Genomic DNA, 23,977 nt, shown 5'->3' on the forward strand with positions numbered 1-23,977 from the left:
TTCAACAAATACGCTGTTTATTTATCAGTTTGCATTTGGTTCAGCATTGTCAATATTAAGTGAACACTGTAAATATAGGCTCAGTTGATTAAAAGATAATTGATACAATATGGACCTGCAGGGGACCTGTAACATGATGTATTTGAGAGTTCTAGGACAAAAAGAAATACGATATGCAGAGAAAAAAACTATGTGTAAACAGTAGCCTACATAAAAATTGCCAACATCTCTGACATAGAATACGTAACACACAGCCAGGACAAGTTGAGAGATCATTCTGAAAACAATGTATTTCCTGCCCTACTACATGCTGCTTTCAGAGGTAAAATCTCACCAGAGATATGGATTATCTGGCTAGGGAGAACATTAGATTAACTTTATTCCTAAGCGAGAACATTACATTAGATGAGCTTTATGCCTAAGATTTGGGGGAAAATAACCTCATTCTATCTAGACTAGAGAGCTCAATCTGTGAAAGTCAATCCTCAGATTTATAAAAGGAAATGTTTATCTCTGATAAACAATTCGGAGTAGTAGGGGATGGTAAAGCATCACTCTGACAGGGGCCACTACTCTAGCTCACATAGCTCAGCAGTGGTCTTAAAACAATGAAGCCAAAACCCAGGATAGAGGGGCTGAGTGAATTTAGTCTGGACTCTGTGCAGGAGGGTCATTTTGTCCGAAACACTGTAGAAGGACAGAGTGCCCGCCTGGTGATCAAGATACACTCCTACTCTGGAGGACTGAGGGCGTGCCACTTCAGTCTTGACATTATTATGTCGGAAAAAGTAACCATTACTACAGCACTCTAAACTCCAGGACTTGTCATTGTGTCCGAATTGGCAATCGTCCACAGGCCCTGATCGGCTGATGTCTTTATATGAGACGCCTGCATAAATCTTCCACCCACTCCACTCCACCTCCCAGTAACAGCGCCCAGACAGACCTTCCCTGCACAGCACCTGACACAACTGAGTGAATCTGTCTGGACGGCTGGGGTAGGAGTAGCCTTTGCGCTTCAGTTTCACCTTTCTGTTTAGCTCAGACAGAAAGAGTTGTCTGTATAATGTGTGCGGGTCAAGGGTGAGCCGACAGGAATCTGAGGGAAGAGAAATTAAGAAATACAAATATGATATGAGTGTGGGTGAGCATCATTGGAGATATGACTGTTAGCAAATTCAGGATAAAGGGACTCACATTGTAAGAAGTCGGCTCTGGTCTTGGGTTCGGGAGGGTGTAGAACATCTACTAGATTCACTGAAACACACAATCACACACAGTAAAAGACTAACGATTAGACCATATAATACAGTGAAGACGAACTGAAATCCCATCAAAGTATGCAGATGAAACTCTCATTTCTAACCTACCTCTGGTGGAAATTCTGCACCATTCTCTCTTCAAGATACCCTCTAGTTTCTCTCTCAGGTTAGACACAGCCTCACTCACATCCTCAAAGTACGGAAGAGGATGGACAGCGATGGTGGGTAAATCTGTAAATACACTGGGACTGGCGAGAGACTGATAACTCTGCAGAGCGAGAGAGAGCACATAGCCACGAGAAAATGATTAAACAGTCAATCTTCTATGCGTGAACTAATAAATTCCTCAAATGAATCACTTTGCTTTTCTACGAGAGGGATGAGTTTAAGTCGGCTAGCTAGAGAAATAACATTCTACTTACTACTGTAGATAGTTTCAAAGGCTTTGGGAAACCCACCCCAGAATAACGAGTTCCTTTTGCAATAACAGACGGATGGTCCCTCAGTGTAGCTACCTCCAGGAAATGGATGTGATCCTCTGTGTGTGCCAGCTTCTCCAGCTCAACCCCTCTCATCTTCAGCTCAGCGATCTCCTGCTCCAAACGCTCCATGAGGCCTTCAGCTTGACTCACAGCTGTATACTCCTGGGCTATGATCAGCTCCTTCATCTCAGTGCGCCTTCGCTCAACAGAGTCAATAAATTCTGTGAAGATCCTCTCACTTTCCTCCACTGCTGCCTGTGCAGAGCGCTGTTTTATAAGACCGACAAAGACAAGAGAACGGTTCATGTTAAAAAAAATCTATTATCTCTCTAACTTGGAGCCCAGTGGGATTGGAGTGGCTTCTAACTGGCTGACTGGTTAAAAAGCAGTGAAATGGGTCGTGATTCCAGGTTGTCTTTGTTGCAATTATACTGTGCATCTTAGAAGATTGCAATATCATACCAATGTGGTTCCTGAGATATCAAACACTTCTCCAGGCAGTGTGGGATCTGATAATCTGTGCAACTCTACTGCAACAAAAACAACACGGTTAATCTACTCGGATCAATACTCACACTGAGAGACTCCACAGCCTTTTGCACTTCCTTCAACTCCTTCTCCCTCTCCTGGACTCTCTGCTTGACCTTCTGCTGACTCAGCCCTATCTGCTTCTGTGGACAAAAACAAACGTTATTTGTTTGACATTTTGCAGGATGAAATCTCTTGAGATGCACCATCTCATTTTCAAGTGTCCAAATGGAAAAAAAAAATCTAACAAACAATACTTAGAAACAAGAATAATATGGCAACTACTGTTTAACAATAATTCAAAACGTACATTAACAGCAAAAAAATCTAAATGTAGTTGTACAACTACTAATAGCCCTACAGCTATTAAAAACTACTGCTACAACTACTATACAACTAATGAAACTAAGTATAATATATACATACATATTTACTAATATCGCCACATGGTGATGTTTCTAATAGTTAAACACAAACAGTTTGTTCTTGACATTTTATAAAAATGGCGTTCTTAAGTTCACTGTGTGAAATCTAAGTTGATACATTTAAAAATAAATTGGTACCAATGCAGTGGTCTTCTAGTTGGGAATGGCCATGTACTCTTATAATCTCCACCCGGCACAGCCAGAAGCGGACTGGCCACCCCTCAGAGCCTGGTTAGTCTCTAAATTTCTTCCTAGGTTCCTGCCTTTCTAGTGAGTTTTTCCTAGCCACCATACTTCTACATCTGCATTGCTTGCTGTTTGGGGTTTTAGGCCGTGTTTCTGTATAGCACTGTAACATCTGCTGATGTAAAAAAGGCTTTATAAATACATTTGATTGAAATAAATTGGATTGTTATAATGTGGGAAAGTGCAAATATTGAAACTATCGACAAAATAATAAAAAAAAATTGAATACTTCTCCTTGCCATTATTATTCACCTGATGACAAGACGTGTAAAAAAAAATGTTTTTGCTGACATATGGTGGGGGTTCCTGGGTCACCGATTTGCCCGGGAGGGGGTTCCTCTGCAAGAAAAGGTTGAAGACCCCTCCTCTATTCATCAGGTTCAAATAATGTGGTTTTAAATCAAACAAAGTCCTATATCATGCTGTTTGGTACATGGTAAATAAACTCCACAGCTGGCAATTTCAAAATTGATGCACATAATTGAATAATGCTTGAAAGTGTTGATTGTTTGAAATATCTTGGTTATCTTTTGGAAAGCATATTGTTTATATTATTAACTACAAGCTTGGCTTTCTATACAGATCTTAGAATTGTTTTACTGTAGAAAGACCTTAGAAACTCAACTGCTGCTTCCTGTCCTAGACTATGGTGACATCATCTACCAAAACCTTAATGTATTTTCTAACAATATTTGCTAATTCATTATTGGATGCCATTATAAGACACATCATTGCACAATGTATGAATCACTAAATTAACTGTCACTCCCAGTTAGAAGACAACTGCATTGGTACCAATTTATTTTTCAATGTATCAACTTAGATTTCCATGTATATATTAGGAACACCTAATTATACAGCCTATTTGCTAGAAAGGTAACTCCAAACACATTTTCGCTTAGACGTGTGTTGGCAAAAATGTATGTCCATGTCAAGAAAGCTTACCAGCAGCACTTGCCTCACTGGTAGCCTATTCGCGGTTGCTTTTTCAAAGCCTGTGTCAGATACTCCAGTGAGTGTAATTTGCTCAATATTAGGATTTGAGAATATATATATTTTTAAATAGATATTTTTGCTGACCCCATGCAGTACCTAGGACCCCCGGTTGAATACTTCTGGTATAGAGGACTGTATCATTAGTGTATAAGTGAAAATGTGAATTCTGACAAATTAGAGGCAATTCATTTATGAATATAGGGCAAATAAGTAGGCCAATACGAAGCCTTGAGGTACTCCTCTACTGAGTGAAAGGAGTTCTGATTTGTGTTCTATGAAAACAGTGTTTTCTATTGCTAAGATAGGCATGGAACCAGTTTAGTGATCTTTTAGTGAAACCAATGTTCTTAAGTTTTCCTAGTAACATTGAATGAATGATCAACTAAATCAAATAAAGATGCCACCATTTAGTTTGCCTTGGTCAGATGAAGAATTTGTATATCGTAGTAAGTTTCAGTAATATTCTAGTAGTAGTAGAATGGTTGGGTCTAAAGCCAGATTGAAAAGTGTAATATTTTATTTATCTAGGTACTGATATATTTGGGAATGTAATCATTTCTCACAGATTTTTGCTATTGAACAGATTACTATAGGTCTATAGTTATTTGGGGCTAAAGAGTTTTCACCTTTATGAAGAGGGGTCTTTACTGAGCTACATGGTATTGATGTGATGTGACAATGCCAATCTGTCTCATGCCCATCTAAATGTGATTTTTATCACAATAACTGTAACATTAGCTTGATTCTCACCTGTTTCTCCATCTTTTCAGCTGTGATTGAGACTGTATCATGGCCTTTATGTTCATCCATGGTACACAGATAACAGATACACTGCTGATCGGTCCGGCAGAAAATCTCCAGCAGTTTGTCATGATGAGAGCAGATATTGTCCTGCAATTGTGTGGTGGCTTTGATCAGCTTGTGCTTCATCAATGGAGCTATATTATAATGAGGCTGGAGATGAGTCTCGCAGTAAGAGGCTAGACACACCAGACATGACTTGAGAGCTTTCTGCTTTCTTCCATTGCAGAAATCACATTCCACATCTCCAGGTCCAGCAAAGCACATAGCAGGAGGAGTAGGCTGGAGTCCTATCTTCTTCATGTTCCCAACCACCATGGCTAGCAGGCTATTCTTCATCAGAGCAGGCCTAGGAGAGAAAGTCTGTCTGCACTGGGGACAATTGTAGACGCCCTTTGGATCATCCTTATCCCAGCAGTCCTCAATACAATTGCTACAGTAACTGTGTCCACAGTTGATAGTGACCGGCTCCTTCAGTAAATCCAGACAGATAGAGCAGCAGAACTGGTCCTGGTCCAGGAGAACTCCCTGCTCAGCCATTTTAGTTATCACTCACAAAGACCGATAACTGTATAGACAAAGACACACCCCGGCAGAAATGAATGAATCTAGGTAGACGTAAAATGTATCTCCCAGTCCAGCAGTTGAACTAGTCTAATTGGAATTAAATAATTTCATTTGTACCAGTCGTGATTTCAATTGCAGACATCAATCACAATTCAAATGTAATTGTTGATAACCGACTAGCAGCGACAGATCGATTCGAGATCGGCAGGGGGACATAATTATGCGCGACACAGGAAGTGTGCACACCAACATCCGGCTGATCTAATTATTTTCTTAAAATATTTGGCGGTTTGAGGAAGACGTTCGTAAAAATTGGCCTGCGTAATGTCGAGTAACTACATATTTATGGTGTTCATTTATTTTTTATGTCGTTAACTATATTTGTATCCTTTGTTGAATTTCGACGGCGGTAAGTCGCATTACTAACTAGCCATGTTTGCTTTCTGTTTCTGCCCAACTAGCTAACTAATGTTAACGTGTTAGCTTACCTCGTATCTGTAACGTTTTCAGTCTTCTGCTAACTAGCAGCTAGTTTTTAGATCTAAACGTTTGCAGCTCGCTGGAAGTATGTCGAACATTCAGAGAACGAATGGCAAATATCTGTGGTGGTCGCTTTTGGGTCTTGGATTTCAACCTGAAGTCGCAACATCATCAGGGGCCAGCAAAGCCAATGTCAAACACATCATTCTTGGACCGTACGTGTTGATTGTCGTGGTAACGGCTAACGTTAACAGTTAAAGTTGACAGTATCAACATCAGTAGTGCAACCCTGTTTCAATCCAGTGAGACAAATTGGCGATGGCATGACAATTAGAATAAACTAATAGATAGAGACAGACGGACTCTATTCTCTCAGGTCAGTCAAAAGCCTGTTTTGACACCAGTTTCTTTCTCTCACCAACAGAAATATGTTTGACAAACCAAACAAGGATGCTTTCTACATAGTTACCCATTTCCTGTTAGAGAAACTCAACCCCACCCGCTTCCACGATACATACAGGTATGGTGATGGTCCCATTCCCAGCTTGTTTTTCTTCACACTTTTGTAATGTTCCGCAATCATGTAATATGCTGGGTCTTGTATGCAGGCATTGCTGGCCGGTGTTGGACCACAAAGCAGATGCTGAATTCCGTAAGGTGACCTGTGCTTGGCTGCGAGATCTAATGGTAAGGATTTGGCATTCATTTCAGATGTACAGGATTTGACATACTTGTTGTAGCAGATCTATACTGTCTGTAAGTATGGCTGTTAAGCAGGTCTAAAGCATTTGAACTTGATCTGTGCTTTCAGGATGAGCAGGGCAGCACAATTCCCAAAGTGGTGGTGTCACTGTTCCTCTCGCCTGGTGGTCCCAAGTTCGTCAACCTGATGCTCCATCTAGCCAATCATGTTGAGTTTCAGGAGATGCAGACATTTTCTACAGGTAGGAGGGCCAGAGAGGAGAAGGCGATGTGTGAAGGTTGACTCCACCCAAAATCTATCCACGAACATAAGACCACAAAGTGAGGAATATTTGTATGGAGGTCAATGTGTGTAACTTTTTTGTTGTTAATTTGCTACGTGATCAAATAGAAGTTTCGTAATGAGGTTTTTAAGAATGCACTGATAAGTGGATACACACAAAGATGGCATTTCAGCAACTTTAAAAAAAAAATACTGTCGGAGTTGTGCCTGTTCACACGCGTATCTGCCCTCTCTCATTGGCTAGAATGCTACCACCTGATCTCACCTGCCTTCCATCTTTGAGGACATGTATTCCCATTGTTACAGTAGTAACTCTACTATCTTGTCAAATAGATCATCTTTGGGAAGGCCTATGTATGACTAAGGTTTGGACTAAAGGCATACTCCATCGATTTTCTTCTACCTGTGAAATTGCAAGTGTCTGTCTAGTTGTTTTTCAATGTGTGTTATTAGATGGTACGTGGGTCCCAGAGGCGGCGGCAGACCCTGCCTCTTCAGTGCAAATGGCACTGAAGCGGTTTCAGCTGGTCAAGACCAGATTCCTGAGGGGAGCTGTAGAGCAGGACCGGATCCTGCAGGAGTACCAGAGGCAGGCCCAGTAAGTCACAGGCAACTGTACAAACCACAAGCATTGGATATGTTTCAGATAGTTATTTTTCTGGACATTTACAATGCCTAGAAAAGTGTCACGTTTTTGTTGACAATTTCAGTTGGATAAAAAAAAAAAATCCTTTCATTGGGTCGGTATCATGTGATTCTGACTAATTAGCACAGGTGCAAATGATGAGCAGGCAATCAAGCCTTATTATAAAACATGGTCACAGGGGTCAACTGGACTGTGTATTCACAGGCAGATAATTATTTTCCCTAATTTATATTCTGCCCAATCAGATCAGCTCTGAAACAAAGCTGATGCAAAAAGATCAGAATTGGGCTGCCTGTGTAAACACAGCCCAGTTGGTTACTTTCTAATGTGCCTAGTTTTGCCATTCTACATCTGTCCTTTTCTTGTAGATCTCAAGTGAAGTCTTTGAGGGATTTGAGGGCTGAAGAAGCAAAGTATGATGATTTGCTCAAGTATGTATGAGATATTCCATCTGTCCTTCAATTATTTTGTTGTTGTAGTTGCTCTGTTTTCAGTTCACTTTTGGCATAAAACAATGGCAGCTGGTGAAATTCTTTATTTTCCCCCCTGCACAGGAGTCACAAGAAAGAAGCTGACAAGGAGGAAACTCCTCAAGCTGAGAAGATTCAAAAGGTTTTTCCTTAATTTCATAACTGTCTAGTTCGTAAACCGTCACTGGAAACTGACATTCATTACATTTCTATCTGCAATGTTCTGACCCTTACACCTCTGAATGAACAAACCCCAGGTGCGCTCCCTGTGGTCATCCATCGACGGAGTGCTGTCTGCCCTGGAGGAGGAGCGGCGCGTGGTGGGGAGTGTGATCAGGGGAGATGTGGACCAGTACACCCTGGACGGGACGGGCCTGGCCCTTAAAATCCCCCGGGTTCTGCTGGAGCGGCTAGAGCAGTTACCCCACGTGGTGAGAAGCACAAAAATGATATCGTTGCCTTTTTAGGTTAGTGGGTGACAGTGCATTTGAAACTTGATCCATATTTCAGTGCAATGTTCCCAAATCTCTCCTCGAGTACTCTGATGTTCCACATGTTCTAGAACTAGCACAACTGATTGATTTAAATGAATCAGTAGTGATTAGTTGACCAATTGAATCTGGTATGCTGGAAATTCATAAAATAAATGGAACTTGAAGGGTGTACTGCTCTAGTCTGTGTGTTTATCACTAAGCTGTGTGTGTGTCAGTCGAGTGTGGGCAGTGTGTACGAGGCAGGCCAGCTGAACCTCCTCAGCATGCTGGAGCTGCTCCACCAGGCCCTAGGCCTCCTGGGGGAAGAGAGGGTCAAGATGGCAGGACACACCCCCATTGCTCAGCTCCACCCCCTGCTCCTGCAAGAGAGAAACCTGCAGATGGCCCGTGCCCTGGAGGTCCTCCGACTCATGAGGTGGGTTACAGCGACTATTTATTTTTTTTATATATAAAATTGATATTTTTTAAAATATATTTTTAAAACCCATCTTGAACTGTAGTAATAAAGCTATTTTAAATGGTGTTGCTCCTTTCTCCTTGGCATCACTGCATCCCACTGTCTCGCTCTTTGTCCAGGAAGAGGATTTCAAAGGAGGAAATTCCCGAGGTAAAGAGCGTCATCAGGAAGTTGGAGATGGAGTGGGACCAGAAGTGGGCAGACTGTCTGAAACGCACGCCGCTGACCTCGTTTCTCAACGAGGATCCTGTAAGTGCCTCTTAGGGTTTGTGACCTGGATGTATTAAATGGAGGCGCTGTCCAGATATAACCAGTAGCCCTTACCCCCTGCAGGCTAGTGCTATTCTACTACGACAACTGTAATCTTTAACTTTACTGACTTTATTGTCCCCATGGAGACGTTTTGTTGCAGTGTCATGTACATGTTTAAAGTGGCATTAAATACAAAACAAATTGACAATACAACTTTCATAAGTTACATTCCAATAAAAAGAGACCAGGCTGCTGGCCTTACTGGGTCGATAGGAACATTAGCCCAAGCTATTTAGGAGGGATATCACACCTGGCACTAAGTGTCTAATTGTGTTTTTCCTGCCGGGTGGTGCCCTATACCTGCGCCCAGAGGGGAGTAGTTCAAAGTCCGGGTACAGGGGGTGGCTTGGGTCTAAAATGATTTCGTGAGCCTTGCGGGGGGCCCTGACTTTAAGGATCTCATCCAGGCCTGTCTGTTTGACTCCATGTACCTTACTTGCTGTGGTGATAATCCTTCTCTGCATATATCTCTGGCTGACAGTGGCATTGCCAAACCAACAAACAATACAAAAAGTGAAAACTCAAAAGATTTGTGAAACACTCAGTATAGTACAGTCAACCTCAAAATATCCCAGCTTTTTGAGAAAGTACAGTCTGACTTTTTGTTGTTGCTGTAGATCAGGTTTGTACATTAACTCCACTGTAGCTTATTGTCAAAGGGTGACACCCAGATATTTGTTTTCCTCTACAGCCTCTATGTTCTGACCTCCGATAGCTGTTGTAGGTGTTGTGCATAGACTTCAGGAAGCGTACATCTCTTTGGTCTTGTTTTTATTGAGGACCAAGTGTGATTCCTCACGCCACTCTACGAAGTCATTTAGGACCGGACCATGGTGTTTCTCATCATGCAACAGGCTGATCAAGGCAGTGTCACCAGCGAACTTAACAAGGTGTCTGTCAGGATGGGAACTAGTACAACTATTAGTGTACAAGAGTGGGGTCAAAATGCATCCCCGAGGAGAGCCTGTGTTGGTGGCGCGTGTGTCCGACACGTGGGGACCTACTTTGACCCTCTGTGACCTCTGGCTCATGAAGTCCAACAACCCCCCCCAATCTAAGTCTCTGGTTGATTGTGTTGAAGGCAGAAAAAAAGTCACCACAACCCTCTTGATATCCAAAGACCATGTTGAGGAGAGTAAGAATGGCATCATCAACTCCTCTGCTGGGCTGATAGGCAAACTGAAACGGGTCGAGGAGCTTCTGGTTGGAGCTTAGAATGACTTTTCACAATTTTCTCAAAGAATTTCATTACTAAGGATGTCGAGACCACAGAGCAGTAGTCATTCAACACAGTGGGATTAGACGTTTCTCTGCAATACTGGCACATGTTGCTGGTGGAGCGAGGTTTGGAAAATGTCTGTAAAAACACCAGCCAGATGTTCAGCGCAGTGCTTTAACACTTCCACTTACTTTGTCTGGGCTTTTGTGTGAGTTGCATCCCCTGAACAACTTCAAAACATCTGCCTGTTTAACAACAACCCTCTCAAACATTTCATAATGATGCTTCCGTTTGTTTTACCTCCGACACAAGGTCGTCAGATTCAAATCTTGAGAAGAATATTCAGTTCATTAGCCATGTTCTGGCCCTCATGTCTCCCAAGGTCAGCATTGGTTTCCCCCTTGCCGATGTAGGGGGCACAAGCCATGGATTTAATCCCTTGGCAGGCCACCCTAGAGTTTTCTGAGGAGAGGGTCTTCTCCACCCTTTGGTTGAATACCTCCTTGTCTGCCAGTATCTCTTTTGATCTCATGTTGTACATCTCTTAAAGCCTGTCTATCACCCTCATGAACTGCCTTCTTCCTATTAAGTAGTGATTTAAGATTTTTTTGATACCCTAGGCTTATTGTTCGGGCAGCTTTTACAGGTTTTAGTAGGCACAACTGACTCAACACAGAAGTTTACATGGTCTGAAACAACATCTGTGCGTTCATCAAGATCAGAGCTGCTGTCCTCATACCTCCCAGTCAAAACAAAACACCCTTGGAGACAAGTGATACTGTTGTCTTTTCACATCTGGACAGTTTTAACTGTGGGCTTCCCCCTCTCCAGGAGCTGACAGTAGGTTGGCTGGAGGTAGGCAACATTGTGGTCTGATGTCTCCAGGGGAAGTCTGGTGGTGGCAGAGAAAGCATTTGGTGTTGTCCCACAGCGCAAATCAAGTCTTCTTTTTCCTAGTGACATTTCACATACTGGTGGTACGTGCGCAGGACCTTGTGCGAAGTACAGTTGTTAAAATCCCCTAAAATGTGGGTGCGTCGGGAGATGGATTCCGTTTTCTGTGACGACAGATTATACATTTCGGATTTTGCTGTATTAGCTTTTGGTTGTAAGTACACAACGGTCACAAACAATTGGGGCAGCTGGTAGGGTCGCAGTGACACAGAAAACAGTTCAATGTCAGGGGTACAGAGGTCATACCAGGATTAATTTACACCACTGGTCCCTGACAAGCAGGCGGACACTCCGCCGTGAGACGGTCAGATCACGGTCCGCTCTGACCAGTGTGAAGCCGGCCGGCTCTACCTCCCTATTCGGGACTCTTGTCATCCAGCCAAGTCTCAGTTAACGCTAGCTAATCCGGTATTCGTGTTGGAAGTCCAGATTCGCTGACACTTCATCCCCTTCCCCCTCAGTGAATGGGCATTGATTAGCAAGGTGGTGGGTACATTTTTAAATGTTTTAAGTCTTTGTCTGATAACCCTGCGTTTTCCACGTTTGTAATCCACTCGCAGACAATCAGGGATTAGATGGGCCATTGGGAAATCCATCGCGTATGAGTTGCGCTGTAGTAGGAACTCTGCTCTATTAGATTTTGCTGCCACCAGCGTTTTTCATAATTTAGTCTGGTAGCGATCAACGAGATCAGTCCAACACCCAACCACTGTAAAGCCATAGTTGACAGATGGTTTACAAATAAAGTGAGCAAATTAAAGACATTTGTTTAAAACATAAGAACGCCACACCAAACGTCCCACACACTGCGGGATCCAACAGAGCCGCGCCCCCTCAGTCATTTCTCTCTCTTCCCCCTTCAGGCCCTTGACTTTCTGTGCCCCATGGCTCCTCTGTCCTTTGAGCCGGCCACAGAAGCCAGTTCTAAATCCAGCGTTTTCTCCCAGTATCCGGCGACGCTACCCAGTGAGTAGAGGGGAAACTAAATATTTCCACTTCTAAGTTGCTTTATTGTTTAACTGCATATTTTAACAATCATTACCTTGTTTTTTTTCTTTTTAACTTAGAATTTTCTGAGGAGAAGCTTGCGGAGACTGACTCCATTCCAATGGATTCTGACCTCAAACGGTATATTAATACTCAGCCTGCCTTGTTTTCATTGCTAATGGGCAACTAGTAGTCTGATTTCCTCTGTATTGTGTTGTTGATGGGAGGCAGATACCTGGGCAGTTCTGAGCTGTGCTCTGCCTGTCACTAGCCCTCCCTATAGCATACCTGCTCTCTGATGACCGGGGCGAGTTGAGTGAAATCGCAACGGACAGATACGGAGCAGACAACAATTATCCTGTCTTGTTCCTCTTTTTTTTTTCTTAACCATGAACCTCATTTGATCCACAAGTCTTTATAACGTCTCTTTTTGAACAGGCTTTGCCCTCCAGCTGTTGAGAGGGTTGCATCTCTTCTTCCTAGTGTGGTCTCTTCCCCACTGACTCCCCTCCATGCACTTTGTGAAACTCCTCTGGCTATCCCTGTCAAAGCTCCCTCACCAAGCCCCCTGCCGGTATGTGATGTGCACCAAGTGGCCTATTCCATGTTCAGACTAGTGGAGGCTGCTAAGTGGAGGATGGCTCATAATAATGGCCCGGAACAGAGCGAATGGCATCAAACACCTTAACCAGGTGTTTGTTGTATTTGATATCATTCCACTGATTGCGCTCCAGTTATTACCACGAGCCTATTCTCCCCAATTTAGATGCCACCAACCTCCTGTGGTGCAGATTGTCAGAAGGTTTAAAAAATATATTTTTTTTTAAGGCTCATTGATTTAGCTAATTTCAATATTTTAATACTGCTTTTCATTTTTAAAGGCTTTTGGCCTATGTCACTCCTGCACACAAATGTCCTTAATTCATGTTTAATCACCTGTGACAATCTATACTCCTTATAGGCCAGTGTAAGGAAGACTCGTTGGTCATCTCCAAAGATGTCTGCAGTGAAGAAAAAGGCTCAGATCCTGGACTCTGAGTTTGACAACTTGGCAAATCAGGTACAGTTTCCATACATTTCCTTACTTGAACCACAATGCAGAATGAGGGCTGACCCTTCTAGTCATTATTTTGGTAGTTGTTGGGAGGCAGATACCTGGGCAGTACTGAGCTGTGCTCTGTCCGTCACTAGCCCTCCCTATAGCATACCTGCTCTCTGATGACCGGGGCGAGTTGAGTGAAATCGCAACGGACAGATACGGAGCAGACAACCGTTATCTGCATAGACATGACTGATTTGAGTCACCGAAGAAGGTAGTCAATGTACCATGCTGCTTAACATGCCTGGAGTATATTTTCAATTGCCTTGCTAAGCGTGTGTATGTATTAGTTTGCAGAGGCTGTGACCACCAGCCCTGGTAACGGAAGTTTACAAGGACTTGCTCTGGGTGACTTACTGTGCACTCTTGGCACAGACCCTTTCTCCACCAGGAAGCAGATTCCACGCACCCCAGAGAGTTTGAGTGCGTATTGGACCTTATTTGATTATGTACTTTGAAAGGCAGAATGCTCTTTTACCAGTTTTGCTTTTTGTTGGGCAGAGGAGTAATGTTTTTATTTTATTTTTTATCATCAGTTCTGGATGTGAGGAGTTCCTGGCGAAGGGCAGTGGAGGAAGGAGAGGCTCAGAAGGCCCGTCTGTCTGATAAGTTTGACGGCGACGGCATCCTCAGGCACCTCACGGCCCTCTGCGAGGTACAGGAGACCTCCCTCAGCCCCAACGTGCACTCCCTGAGCACGGGCCTGGATCCCACCAACACCACCGAAGGTTGCAGTACTGCAGCCCCCGAGCAGACATCGCTCATGTCCACCCTGCCCTGGGACTCCTCCAACACGGAGGCTCTCCATAGCCTGAGCAGTAGCGACGTGGTCCAGTTCAGAATCGACCAAGAGGCGTTCCCAGAGCAGTTCAGTATAGATCAGGAGACTCTCCCCGAGCTGCCGGGCAACGACGGCAGCTTCCTGAGCTCCAGTGACGCATCCAACACAGAGGAGGAAGAGCTGCTCCTCCCCCACATCCCCTCCCTCCTCCCCCACATCCCCTCCCTCCTTCCCATAGAGACTGAGCCGGCCCTGCTGGTCTCACGCAGGCGTCTGGACAAGATCCAGCAGGCCTTCAGAGAGGCCTCCTTCATGGACCAACACCAGGGGGCACAAGAAATGTCTCCCCCAGAGCATGACGAGAGGAGCCCGGATGCCAGAGACTGGCTGATGGCAACGTCACTGGAGACTGCAGCCACAGTTGACGTGACGGACAAAGTCTTTTCTCTGGATCTGGACACGATACAGAGCCCTTCACCACCAAGAAAAGAGCAGTTTAGCCTCTCACAACTCCTAACATTCTCCCCCATAGAAGACCTGTAGTGCCTCCACAACATTTATATATATTAAAAAATGGGTTACTAAATAGACTACCTGAACTATCTTCTAGTTTCTCACAATTAAGTCTAAGCAACTTCACTGCACATGCAATTCAAATATTTGTACGTATGTGTGCCATAGTTGTGTTCCAATCCTATTTTTCTAAGAAACTAACATGAATTGTAAAATATTGTTAATAAATGGTCTAAATAGTTACATTTCAATCTGTTTAATCATTTTTCTGTGTGCCTTTCCCGGGCCTGTGAAGGCCTTGTTTACAATTGCATTTAGTTAGTTTCTTGTTAGGTGTAAACTATAACATTTTCTGATGGTCATTGGACTTTTCAATTGATGAAATGTCTTCTTGATTTTTTTAAAGTATTGCTTAAATGCAGTAGACAGTCTTAGGCTATAGAAGACAGCCAAACTGTTGGTAGCTTTGAGATTTCACAAAATAAATACAGTAGCACCCCCTAAACTTTTGACCAGTAGTGTAATGACTGCTGTGGTATTTAAGGTTAATAGAACACCTACTCAGTTAAAATAAAAACCGTTGAATGTTTTCTATATTGTAGAATAATAGGGAAGACATCAGAACTATGAAATAGCGTCATAACCAAGAAAGTGTTAAAATATTTTGATTTATTTGAGAATTCAAATATCCACTATTTTCCTTGACAGCTTTGCATACTCCTGGCATTCTCTTAACCTGAAATGCTTTTCCAACAGTCTTGAAGGAGTTCCCAGAACATGCTGAGCACTTGATGGACCGCAGAGTGAAGGAAAAGCAGCCAACTCCTCCCAAACCATCTCAATTTGGTTGAGGTCGGGGGATTGTGGAGGCCAGGTCATCTGATGCAGCACTACCTCACTCTCCTTCCTGGTCAAATAGCCCTTACACAGCCTGGAGGCGTGTTGGGTCATTGTCGTGTTGAAAAACATATGATAGTCCCACAAAGCCCAAACCAGATGGGATGGCACATCGCTGCAGAATGCTGTGGTAGCCATGCTGCTTAAGTGTGCCTTGAATTCTAAATAAAACATTGTCACCAGCAAAGGACCATAACACCAACTCCATGCTTTACGGTGGGAAATACACATCCGGAGATCATCCGTTCACCCACACGGCATCTCAAAGACATGGCGGTTGGAACCAAAAATCTCAAATCTGGACTCATCAGACCAAAGGACAGATTTCCACTGGTCCAATGTCCATTGCTTGTGTTTCTTGGCCCAAGCAAGTCTTCTCTTCTTATTGGCGTCCTTTAGTAGTGGTTTCTTTCCAGCAATTTGACTGACACATGCAGTCTCCCCTGAACAGTTGATGTTGAGATGTGTCTGTTACTTGAACTCTGAAGCATTTATTTTGGCTGCAATTTCTGAGGCTGGTAACGCTAATGAACTTATCCTCAACAGCAGAGGTAACTCTGGGTCTTCCATTCCTGTGGCGGTCCTCATGAGAGCCAGTTTCATCATAGCCCTTGACGGTTTTTGCAACTGCACTTGAAGAAACTTTCAAATTTCTTAACATTTTCAGGATTAACTGACCATGCCTTAAAGTAATGATGGACTGTCGTTTCTCTTTGCTTATTTTTTTATTTATTTTATTTTATTTTATTTCACCTTGATTTAACCAGGTAGGCAAGTTGAGAACAAGTTCTCATTTACAATTGCGACCTGGCCAAGATAAAGCAAAGCAGTTCGACAACATACAACAACACAGAGTTACACATGGAGTAAACAACATACAGTCAATAATACAGTAGGAAAAAAAATAAGACTATATACAATGTGAGCAAGTGATGTGAGATAAGGGAGGTAAAAGCAAAAAAATGCCATGGTGGCAAAGTAAATAAAGTATAGCAAGAAAAACACTGGAATGGTACATTTGTAGTTTGAAGAAAGTTCAAAGTTCAAATATAAATAATATGGTGCAAAGGAGCAAAATAAATAAATACAGTAGGGGAAGAGGTAGTAGTTTGGGCTAAATTATAGATGGGCTATGTACAGGTGCAGTGATCTGTGAGCTGCTCTGACAGCTGGTGCTTAAAGCTAGTGAGGGAGATAAGTGTTTCCAATTTCAGAGATTTTTGTAGTTCGTTCCAGTCGTTGGCAGCAGAGAACTGGAAGGAGAGACGACCAAAGGAGGAGTTGGTTTTAGGGGTGACCAGAGAGATATACCTGCTGGAGCGCGTGCTACAGGTGGGTGCTGCTATGGTGACCAGTGAGCGGAGATAAGGGGGGACTTTACCTAGCAGGGTCTTGTAGATGACCTGGAGCCAATGTGTTTGGCGACGATTATGAAGTGAAGGCCAGCCAACGAGAGCATACAGATCACAGTGGTGGGTTGTATATGGGGCTTTGGTGACAAAACGGATGGCACTGTGATAGACTGCATCCAGCTTGTTGAGTAGGGTATTGGAGGCTATTTTGTAAATTACATCGCCGAAGTCGAGGATTGGTAGGATGGTCAGTTTTACGAGGGTATGTTTGGCAGCATGAGTGAAGGATGCTTTGTTGCGAAATAGGAAGCCAATTCTAGATTTCACTTTGGATTGGAGATGATTGATGTGAGTCTGGAAGGAGAGTTTACAGTCTAACCAGACACCTAGGTATTTGTAGTTGTCCACAAATTCTAAGTTAGAACCGTCCAGAGAAGTTATGCTGGATGGGCGGGCAGGTGCAGGCAGCGATCGGTTGAAGAGCATGCATTTAGTTTTACTTGTGTTTAGGAGCAGTTGGAGGCCACGGAAGGAGAGTTGAATGGCATTGAAGCTCGTCTGGAGGGTTGTTAACACAGTGTCCAAAGAAGGGCCAGAAGTATACAGAATGGTGTCGTCTGCGTAGAGGTGGATCAGAGATTCACCAGCAGCAAGAGCGACATCATTTATGTATACAGAGAAAAGAGTTGGCCCAAGAATTGAACCCTGTGGTACCCCCATGGAGACTGGGATTTGAGCTGTTCTTGCCATAATATGGACTTGGTCTATTACCAAATAGGGCTATCTTCTGTATACCAACCCTACCTTGCCACAACACGACTGATTGGCTCAAACACATTAAGAAGGAAAGAAATTCCACAAATTAACTTTTAACAAGGCACACCTGTTAATTGAAACACATTTGAGGTGACTACCTCATGAAGCTGATTGAGAGAACGCAAAGAGTGTGCAAAGCTGTCAAGGCAAATGGTGGCTACTTTGAAGAATCTAAAATATGAAATATATTTAGATTTAACACTTTTTTTGGTTACATGATTCCATATGTGCTATTTCATAGCTGTGGCGTCTTCACTATTATTATACAATGTAGAAAATAGTAAAATAAAGAAAACTGGTACTGTATATGTTGCATCTGTAGCCTACTACTAGTTTATATAGATAATGCACAAAATTTCAGATAGACGGCATAAGAGGCCATGGAATCTGTGGCCTACAACCAGTGCAAAAAGATCATGCTCTACATTACAGATAGGGGGCATAAGAGGCCCATGGAAAAGGACGAAGGTTCTCGTCATCTGAACGCCATTACCGTTCTCTGAGCAGCAGGATTTTATGCTTGCTTTCGTTGGTGGATGTTTTCCCGAAGTTTAGTAAAGACATGCTAAACTTTGGTAATGTCGATTGTTTAGTGCAGTACGTGTTTTTCACAAAATTGAAACCACTTTTGAAAAAAGAAATGGATAATTTGACGTATTATCCAAATATTGTATTATTTATACCAGCATTTCTTTTGAAATTTTACAAACATACTGGTATGTTGAAGGCTGTTGTGTAGGCGATCTTTAAAGAAATACACGTAATAAAATACAGATGTTATTGGAACTATTCTGAGTCTGCAAAACTTAAATGTGTCTCTTGTGCTGAGCAACGGGTTAAATACAGAGTTCGTGACTCCTTACTCCACCCACTCCATTCACTGCAGTCAGTGATGTAAAGTACTTAAATAAAAAATACTTTAAAGTACTACCTATGTAGTTTTGGGGGGTATCTGTACTTCAATATTTATATATTTTTTACAACTTTTACTTTTACGTCACTACATTCCAAAAGAAAATAATGTACTTTTTACTCCATACATTTTCCCTGACACCGGAAAGTACTCGTTATATTTTGAATGCTTAGCAGGACAGGAAAATGGTCCAATTCACGCACTTATCAAGAGAACATCCCTGGTCATCCTCTGCCTCTGATCTGGCGGACTCACAAACACACATGTTTCGTTTGTAAATTATGTCTGAGCGTTGGAGTGTGCCCTGGCTATCCGTAAAATAAAATAACAAGAAAATAGTGCCGTCTGGTTTGCTTAATATAAGGAATTTGAAATTATTTATACTTTTACTTTTGATACTTAAATACATTTTAGCAATTACATTTACTTTTGATACTTAAGTATATTTAAAACAAATACTTTTGTACTTCTACTCCAATAGTATTTTACTTGAGTAATTTTCTATTAAGGTATTTTTACTTTTACTCAAGTATGACAATTAGGTACTTTTTCCACCACTGACTGCAATGCAATACACGGTATATGGGATACTTATTGGCTTGTAGGGAGAATTTTTCTACCGGTCTCAGCTAAAGTGGAATGGGAAATAGTCAGTAGGGTCTCTACTAACCAAATATGGTTAGTAGAGAAATATGGTTAGTTTGGGGGGGGGACTGTGTCGAACATACCCAGCAGCACTTCGTTCAGACTGCAATTTTGAGAGAATGTTGTTGAGGTCATTGTTGAGATCAAGACATTTGCAGGTAGCATTTCCTTCATGAAAGATTCTATAATGTCATATAATGTTTTGAAACCAGTGTTGAAGCAATGGTTGTGTAGTCTGTCCTGTTTTCACTGCATCCAACTGTGAAATGTCTTGCATACCGCCCCAACAGATGCACACATGATGCAATCTCTATTGCACTCCACACTGCCCTTTCCCACCTGGACAAAAGGAACACATATGTTAGAATGCTATTCACTGACTACAGCTCAGCGTTCAACAACATAGTGCCCTCAAAGCTCATCACTATGCTAAGGACCCTGGGACTAAACACTTCCCTCTGCAACTGGATCCTGGACTTCTTGACGGCCCGCCCCCAGGTGGTAAGGGTAGGTAACAACACGTCCGCCACGCTGATCCTCACGGGGGCCCCTCAGGAGTGCGTGCTCAGCCCCCTTCTGTAGTCCCTGTTCACTCACGACTGCATGGCCAGGCACGACTCCAACACCATCATTAAGTTTGCAGATGACACAACAGTGGTAGGCCTGTTCACCGATAACGATGGGAGGAGGTCAGAGTGGTGCCAGGGTACTAACTGGGTACTAACTGTGTGGTGCCAGGGTACTAACTTCTCCCTCAACGTGATCAAGACAAAGGAGATAATTGTGGACAACAGGAAAAGGAGGACCGAGCATGCCCCCATTCTCGTCGACAGGGCTGTAGTAGAGTAGGTTGAGAGCTTCAAGTTCCTTGGTGTCCATATCGCCAACAAACTATCGTGGTCCAAACACACCAAGACAGTCGTGAAGAGGGCACGACAAAGCCTATTCCACCTCAGGAGACTGAAAAGATTTGGCATGGGTTCTCAGATCCTCAAAAAGTTATACAGCTGCACCATTGAGAGCATCCTGACTGACTGCATCACTGCCTGGTATGGCAACTGCTCGGCCTCCGACCGCAAGGCACTACAGAGGGTAGTGCGTACAGCCCAGTACATCACTGGGGCCAAGCTTCCTACCATCCTGGACCTCTATACCAGGCGGTGTCAGAGGAAGGCCCTAAAAATTGTCAAAGACTCCAGCCACCCTTGTCATAGACTGTTCTCTCTGCTACCGCATGGAAAGCGGTCTAGGTCCAAAAGTCTTCTTAACAGCTTCTACCCCAATCCTGAACAGCTAACCAAATGGCTACCCAGACTACTTGCATTGCCCCCCCCCCCCCCATTTTACGCTGCTGCTACTCTCTGTTTATTATCTATGCATAGTCACTTTAACTCTACCTACATGTACATATTACCTTAATTACCTTGACTAACTTGTGCCCCCGCACATTGACTTGTACCGGTACCCCCTGTATATAGCCTCGCTACTGTTATTTTACTGCTGCTCTTGAATTTTCTTTTTTCTTTTTTTTTTCTTTTTAAGTACAGTACTTATCTATTTTTTACTTAACACTTATTATTCTTAAAACTGCATTGTTGGTTAAGGACTTGTAAGTAAGCATTTCACTGTAAGATCTACTACACCTGTTGCATTTGGTGCATGTGACCATTTTTTAAATATATTTTATTTGACTTCTGAATTGCTGATTTTGACTCATTAAATCAACTCAAATTAAATTGTATTGGTCACATACACGTGTTTAGCAGATGTTATTGCGGGTGTAGCGAAATGCTTATGCCTCTAGTTCCGACAGTGCAGCAATATCTAACAAGTAACATCTAACAATTTCACAACATATACCCAGTACACCCATATCTAAGTAAAGGAATGGAATAAGAATATATAAATATATGGACGATCAATGTCAGAGCGGCATAGACTAAGATATAGTAGTATAGAATACAGTATATACATATGAGATGAGTAATGCAAGATATGTAAACATTATTAAAGTAACATTATTATTACTCATACTGTTTGCTTTATGTAATCTTTTGTGACAGTCTTTGAAAGCGGATGTTTTCTTCAGAAATGTCAAAACAGGAAAGACCTTACCCTCAAAGTGGTTAGGGAAATAGTTGGAATAACATCAATATCTGAATCTGACTCACAGGACTGTACTTGCTCACTATCAGATATTCTGTGAAGGCCCTCATTACATAATTCATAAAAATGTATAACTCCTGCTGTATCCTCAATGTCTGTAGATTTTATAGAGATAATCTATATAGAGATTATTTTAAATTTAAGAGAGTCAAATATAAGATAGGCCCAGTAGTGTCTTTTGTTGGCATTTATCCCTGAATGACAGATTACTGAGCTCAATCTGTAGGTCAACCTCTCATTGCCAACTGCTGGAAGATCAATAAAATAAGATGGGGATACAGGGTTTCGAATTACAGTGGTGACTTTTGACCTTACACAAGAAACATAAAGTACAAAAATATCTGGAGTGCTAGTCCAAATTGTTTGTCTACTGAGTATTACTGCGCATTTACTGAATGTGTGTGGTGCTTCTCCCTTTGTAATAATTTGCTTGAAAAGAATGTCAAGCGTGCCTTTAATGTTTGGAAGTCAAATGCTAAACATTTAAGTTTCTAATAAGACAAGGGCCAAGTAATAATCTTCTCACAAATTACAATTTGGAGAGATGGGCTATGATCCATGAATCAGTCCAAAACCCGTTTCCAAAAGGCAAACCTTTGGATTGATTGCGACCAACGTGGGTTGAAGACAGTTGTTGGAAGGCTATGCATTATTGGGGTAATATAAGCCTATAGCAACATAATTTTACTAGGATACTACCTCGAAAATATTTTATTTGTCAGGCCAAGCGATTGACCTCATGCAATTTTTGGCACCATGTCAAGGCTGGCCTTGGACTGATTTAAATGTGTCAAGGTGGAGCTATTACCATCACCATTAGGTTAATCTTGGTTGTTAACAGGTATGCCAGTCCATCATTGTTTACATTGTGTCTTTGTTTACATTTTATTTCACACTAGAAGCAAACAAGGCAAGGCAACAAAAAAAAGGTGTTCAAGTGTTTGTTACAACTGATTTTCAACACAACAACAGTACATTAAGTTACTGTTTTGGAATTAATATAACATGCAGGACTAAATGCATATGTCTAGAACACAGTGCCCATCCAAAACGAAACATATTTGGTTAGTAGAGACCCTACTGAGTATTTCCCACCCCACTTTAGCTGAGACAGGTAGAAAAGTTATCTCTCTGCAAGCCTATATATATCCCATGTACAATCTATTACAGTGTATTGCATTGGGGGCTATGGAGGGGGTGGAGAACGAAGTGCTGCTGGATATGTACGACACAGTCCCCCTCCAAAACAAACCATATTTGGTTAGTAGAGACCTCACTAGGTATTTCCCACTCCACTTTAACTGAGACAGGTAGAAACTTTTTCTCTAGCCAATATGTATCTCATGTACAGTTTATTGCAGTGTATTGTATTGGAAGCTATAGAGGGGGCGGAGTGAAAAGCCAGCAGCAGGCCATGGGACACAGTCCACCTCCAAAACTAACCATATTTGATTAGTGGAGACCCTACTGAGTATTTTCCACCCCACTTTAGCTGAGACAGGTAGAAAAGTTCTCTCTCTACAGCCCAATACACTCAACATACCAGTGTCAACATTATATTTTTTCATTATTGCTCTTAATGTTTTTAAAACCCTATGTTTTATTTGTTTTCATTAATTACTTATGGCATTTTCTTGTTGGCACAATAAAAGTGGCCACTGATTAAAATGCATTATCATTTGCATGAGTTATCCACGTTGCAAAGTTTTGAAATGCAGGCTTTTATTTTGAAGGTTTGAATATTAGCATACAAAATGACGTCACTGTTTGTGCTGCTGGCAGAATACTGGTTTGAGCGCCAGTCATTATTCTCTGGGCGGTTCCATTCTGTCTCAAGCAGCGGTCTAAACAAACCAAGACTAGCTCACCAAAGTAGCTGACAAAACACGAACATGGCGCCTACTTGCACCGATAGCTACCGATAAAAGAGTGTCGCGAACAAGTGGGAAACAAAGTTTTCAAATATTATCGAAGTGCACCCACTTTGTGCCTTCAGTGGTGGATTTGGTAATGTAAAACACGAACGGAATAGCTCGAGCGGGTGAAAGCTGCAAGTTGCCTACATGACAACATTGTCTCTTATAGTGTTGTAAAGAGCTGGTAAGTATTGCAGCCTGCCTCTTTGGGTTGGGGAACAAATCACGTTTTTTTGGTTGGTTTAGGCGCTTTAAGTTTATCAGTACAAGTGGATGAAATGTTACTTTGTCATGATGCAGTTTAACGATATGATACATTTTTTAGACATTAGAAATGTCAAGTACTTTGCGTGAATATATTGCAAGAGCGGTGGTGGCATAGTAGTTTTTACTGCGCAACAGAAAGACAGGCAGCGTAATTGTATTTCCCTGCGCAAACTAACACATTTTGAGTCTCTTATTGAGAGTGAAATGTTTTGTTTTCAGACGCTGTCATGAGTGATCGGAAGTTGAAGTACTTCTAAGCCGTAGGCAAAGATGCAACAGTTGGAACATAATTCTTCCCCCG

General features: G+C 42.3%; 3 protein-coding genes and 2 non-coding genes across 9 annotated transcripts in view; 4 read left to right on the forward strand and 1 right to left on the reverse strand.

Moving 5' to 3' along the window:
- Positions 1 to 5,465, reverse strand: LOC115194207 (tripartite motif-containing protein 16-like). Of its 3 annotated transcripts, none has more exons than XM_029753683.1 (6): positions 4,690 to 5,465; positions 2,320 to 2,415; positions 1,778 to 2,011; positions 1,371 to 1,530; positions 1,198 to 1,257; positions 1 to 1,099 (listed from the first exon to the last, which is right to left on the reverse strand). In XM_029753683.1, exons 1-6 carry the CDS (start codon positions 5,278 to 5,280, stop codon positions 570 to 572), a joined length of 1,671 nt encoding a protein of 556 aa, XP_029609543.1. In that variant the 5' UTR covers positions 5,281 to 5,465; the 3' UTR covers positions 1 to 569. The 3 variants fall into 3 exon arrangements, with proteins under 3 accessions (XP_029609543.1, XP_029609542.1, XP_029609541.1); XM_029753682.1 differs by having other exon boundaries at positions 1,721 to 2,011; XM_029753681.1 differs by having other exon boundaries at positions 1,685 to 2,011.
- A 70-nt stretch (positions 5,466 to 5,535) lies between these two features.
- LOC115194205 (HAUS augmin-like complex subunit 6) lies at positions 5,536 to 14,955 on the forward strand. 2 transcript variants are annotated; one of them, XM_029753680.1, is made up of 17 exons: positions 5,536 to 5,716; positions 5,818 to 6,002; positions 6,212 to 6,307; positions 6,396 to 6,474; positions 6,599 to 6,731; positions 7,226 to 7,370; positions 7,787 to 7,849; positions 7,973 to 8,030; positions 8,146 to 8,319; positions 8,598 to 8,797; positions 8,959 to 9,088; positions 12,188 to 12,290; positions 12,392 to 12,452; positions 12,750 to 12,885; positions 13,273 to 13,371; positions 13,701 to 13,833; positions 13,947 to 14,955. In XM_029753680.1, the coding sequence occupies exons 2-17, from the start codon at positions 5,875 to 5,877 to the stop codon at positions 14,732 to 14,734; spliced, it is 2,526 nt and encodes an 841-aa protein (XP_029609540.1). In that variant the 5' UTR covers positions 5,536 to 5,716; positions 5,818 to 5,874; the 3' UTR covers positions 14,735 to 14,955. The 2 variants fall into 2 exon arrangements, with proteins under 2 accessions (XP_029609540.1, XP_029609539.1); XM_029753679.1 differs by having other exon boundaries at positions 5,536 to 6,002.
- Positions 12,533 to 12,663, forward strand: LOC115195057 (small Cajal body-specific RNA 8). The gene has a single exon (XR_003878596.1).
- Positions 13,453 to 13,583, forward strand: LOC115195056 (small Cajal body-specific RNA 8). The gene has a single exon (XR_003878595.1).
- An 8,348-nt stretch (positions 14,956 to 23,303) lies between the features above and the next one.
- The window catches only part of LOC115194208 (DENN domain-containing protein 4C), an 81,221-nt gene continuing 80,547 nt past the window's right edge, over positions 23,304 to 23,977 (forward strand). For both annotated transcript variants that reach the window (XM_029753684.1, XM_029753686.1), the window contains exon 1: positions 23,304 to 23,593. The gene's annotated coding sequence lies outside the window, so the exon portion shown is untranslated. The remainder of the gene's footprint in view (positions 23,594 to 23,977) is intronic.

The sequence above is a fragment of the Salmo trutta genome, chromosome 5, assembly GCF_901001165.1.
Source record: "Salmo trutta chromosome 5, fSalTru1.1, whole genome shotgun sequence".
Classification (NCBI taxonomy): Eukaryota; Metazoa; Chordata; class Actinopteri; order Salmoniformes; family Salmonidae; genus Salmo; species Salmo trutta.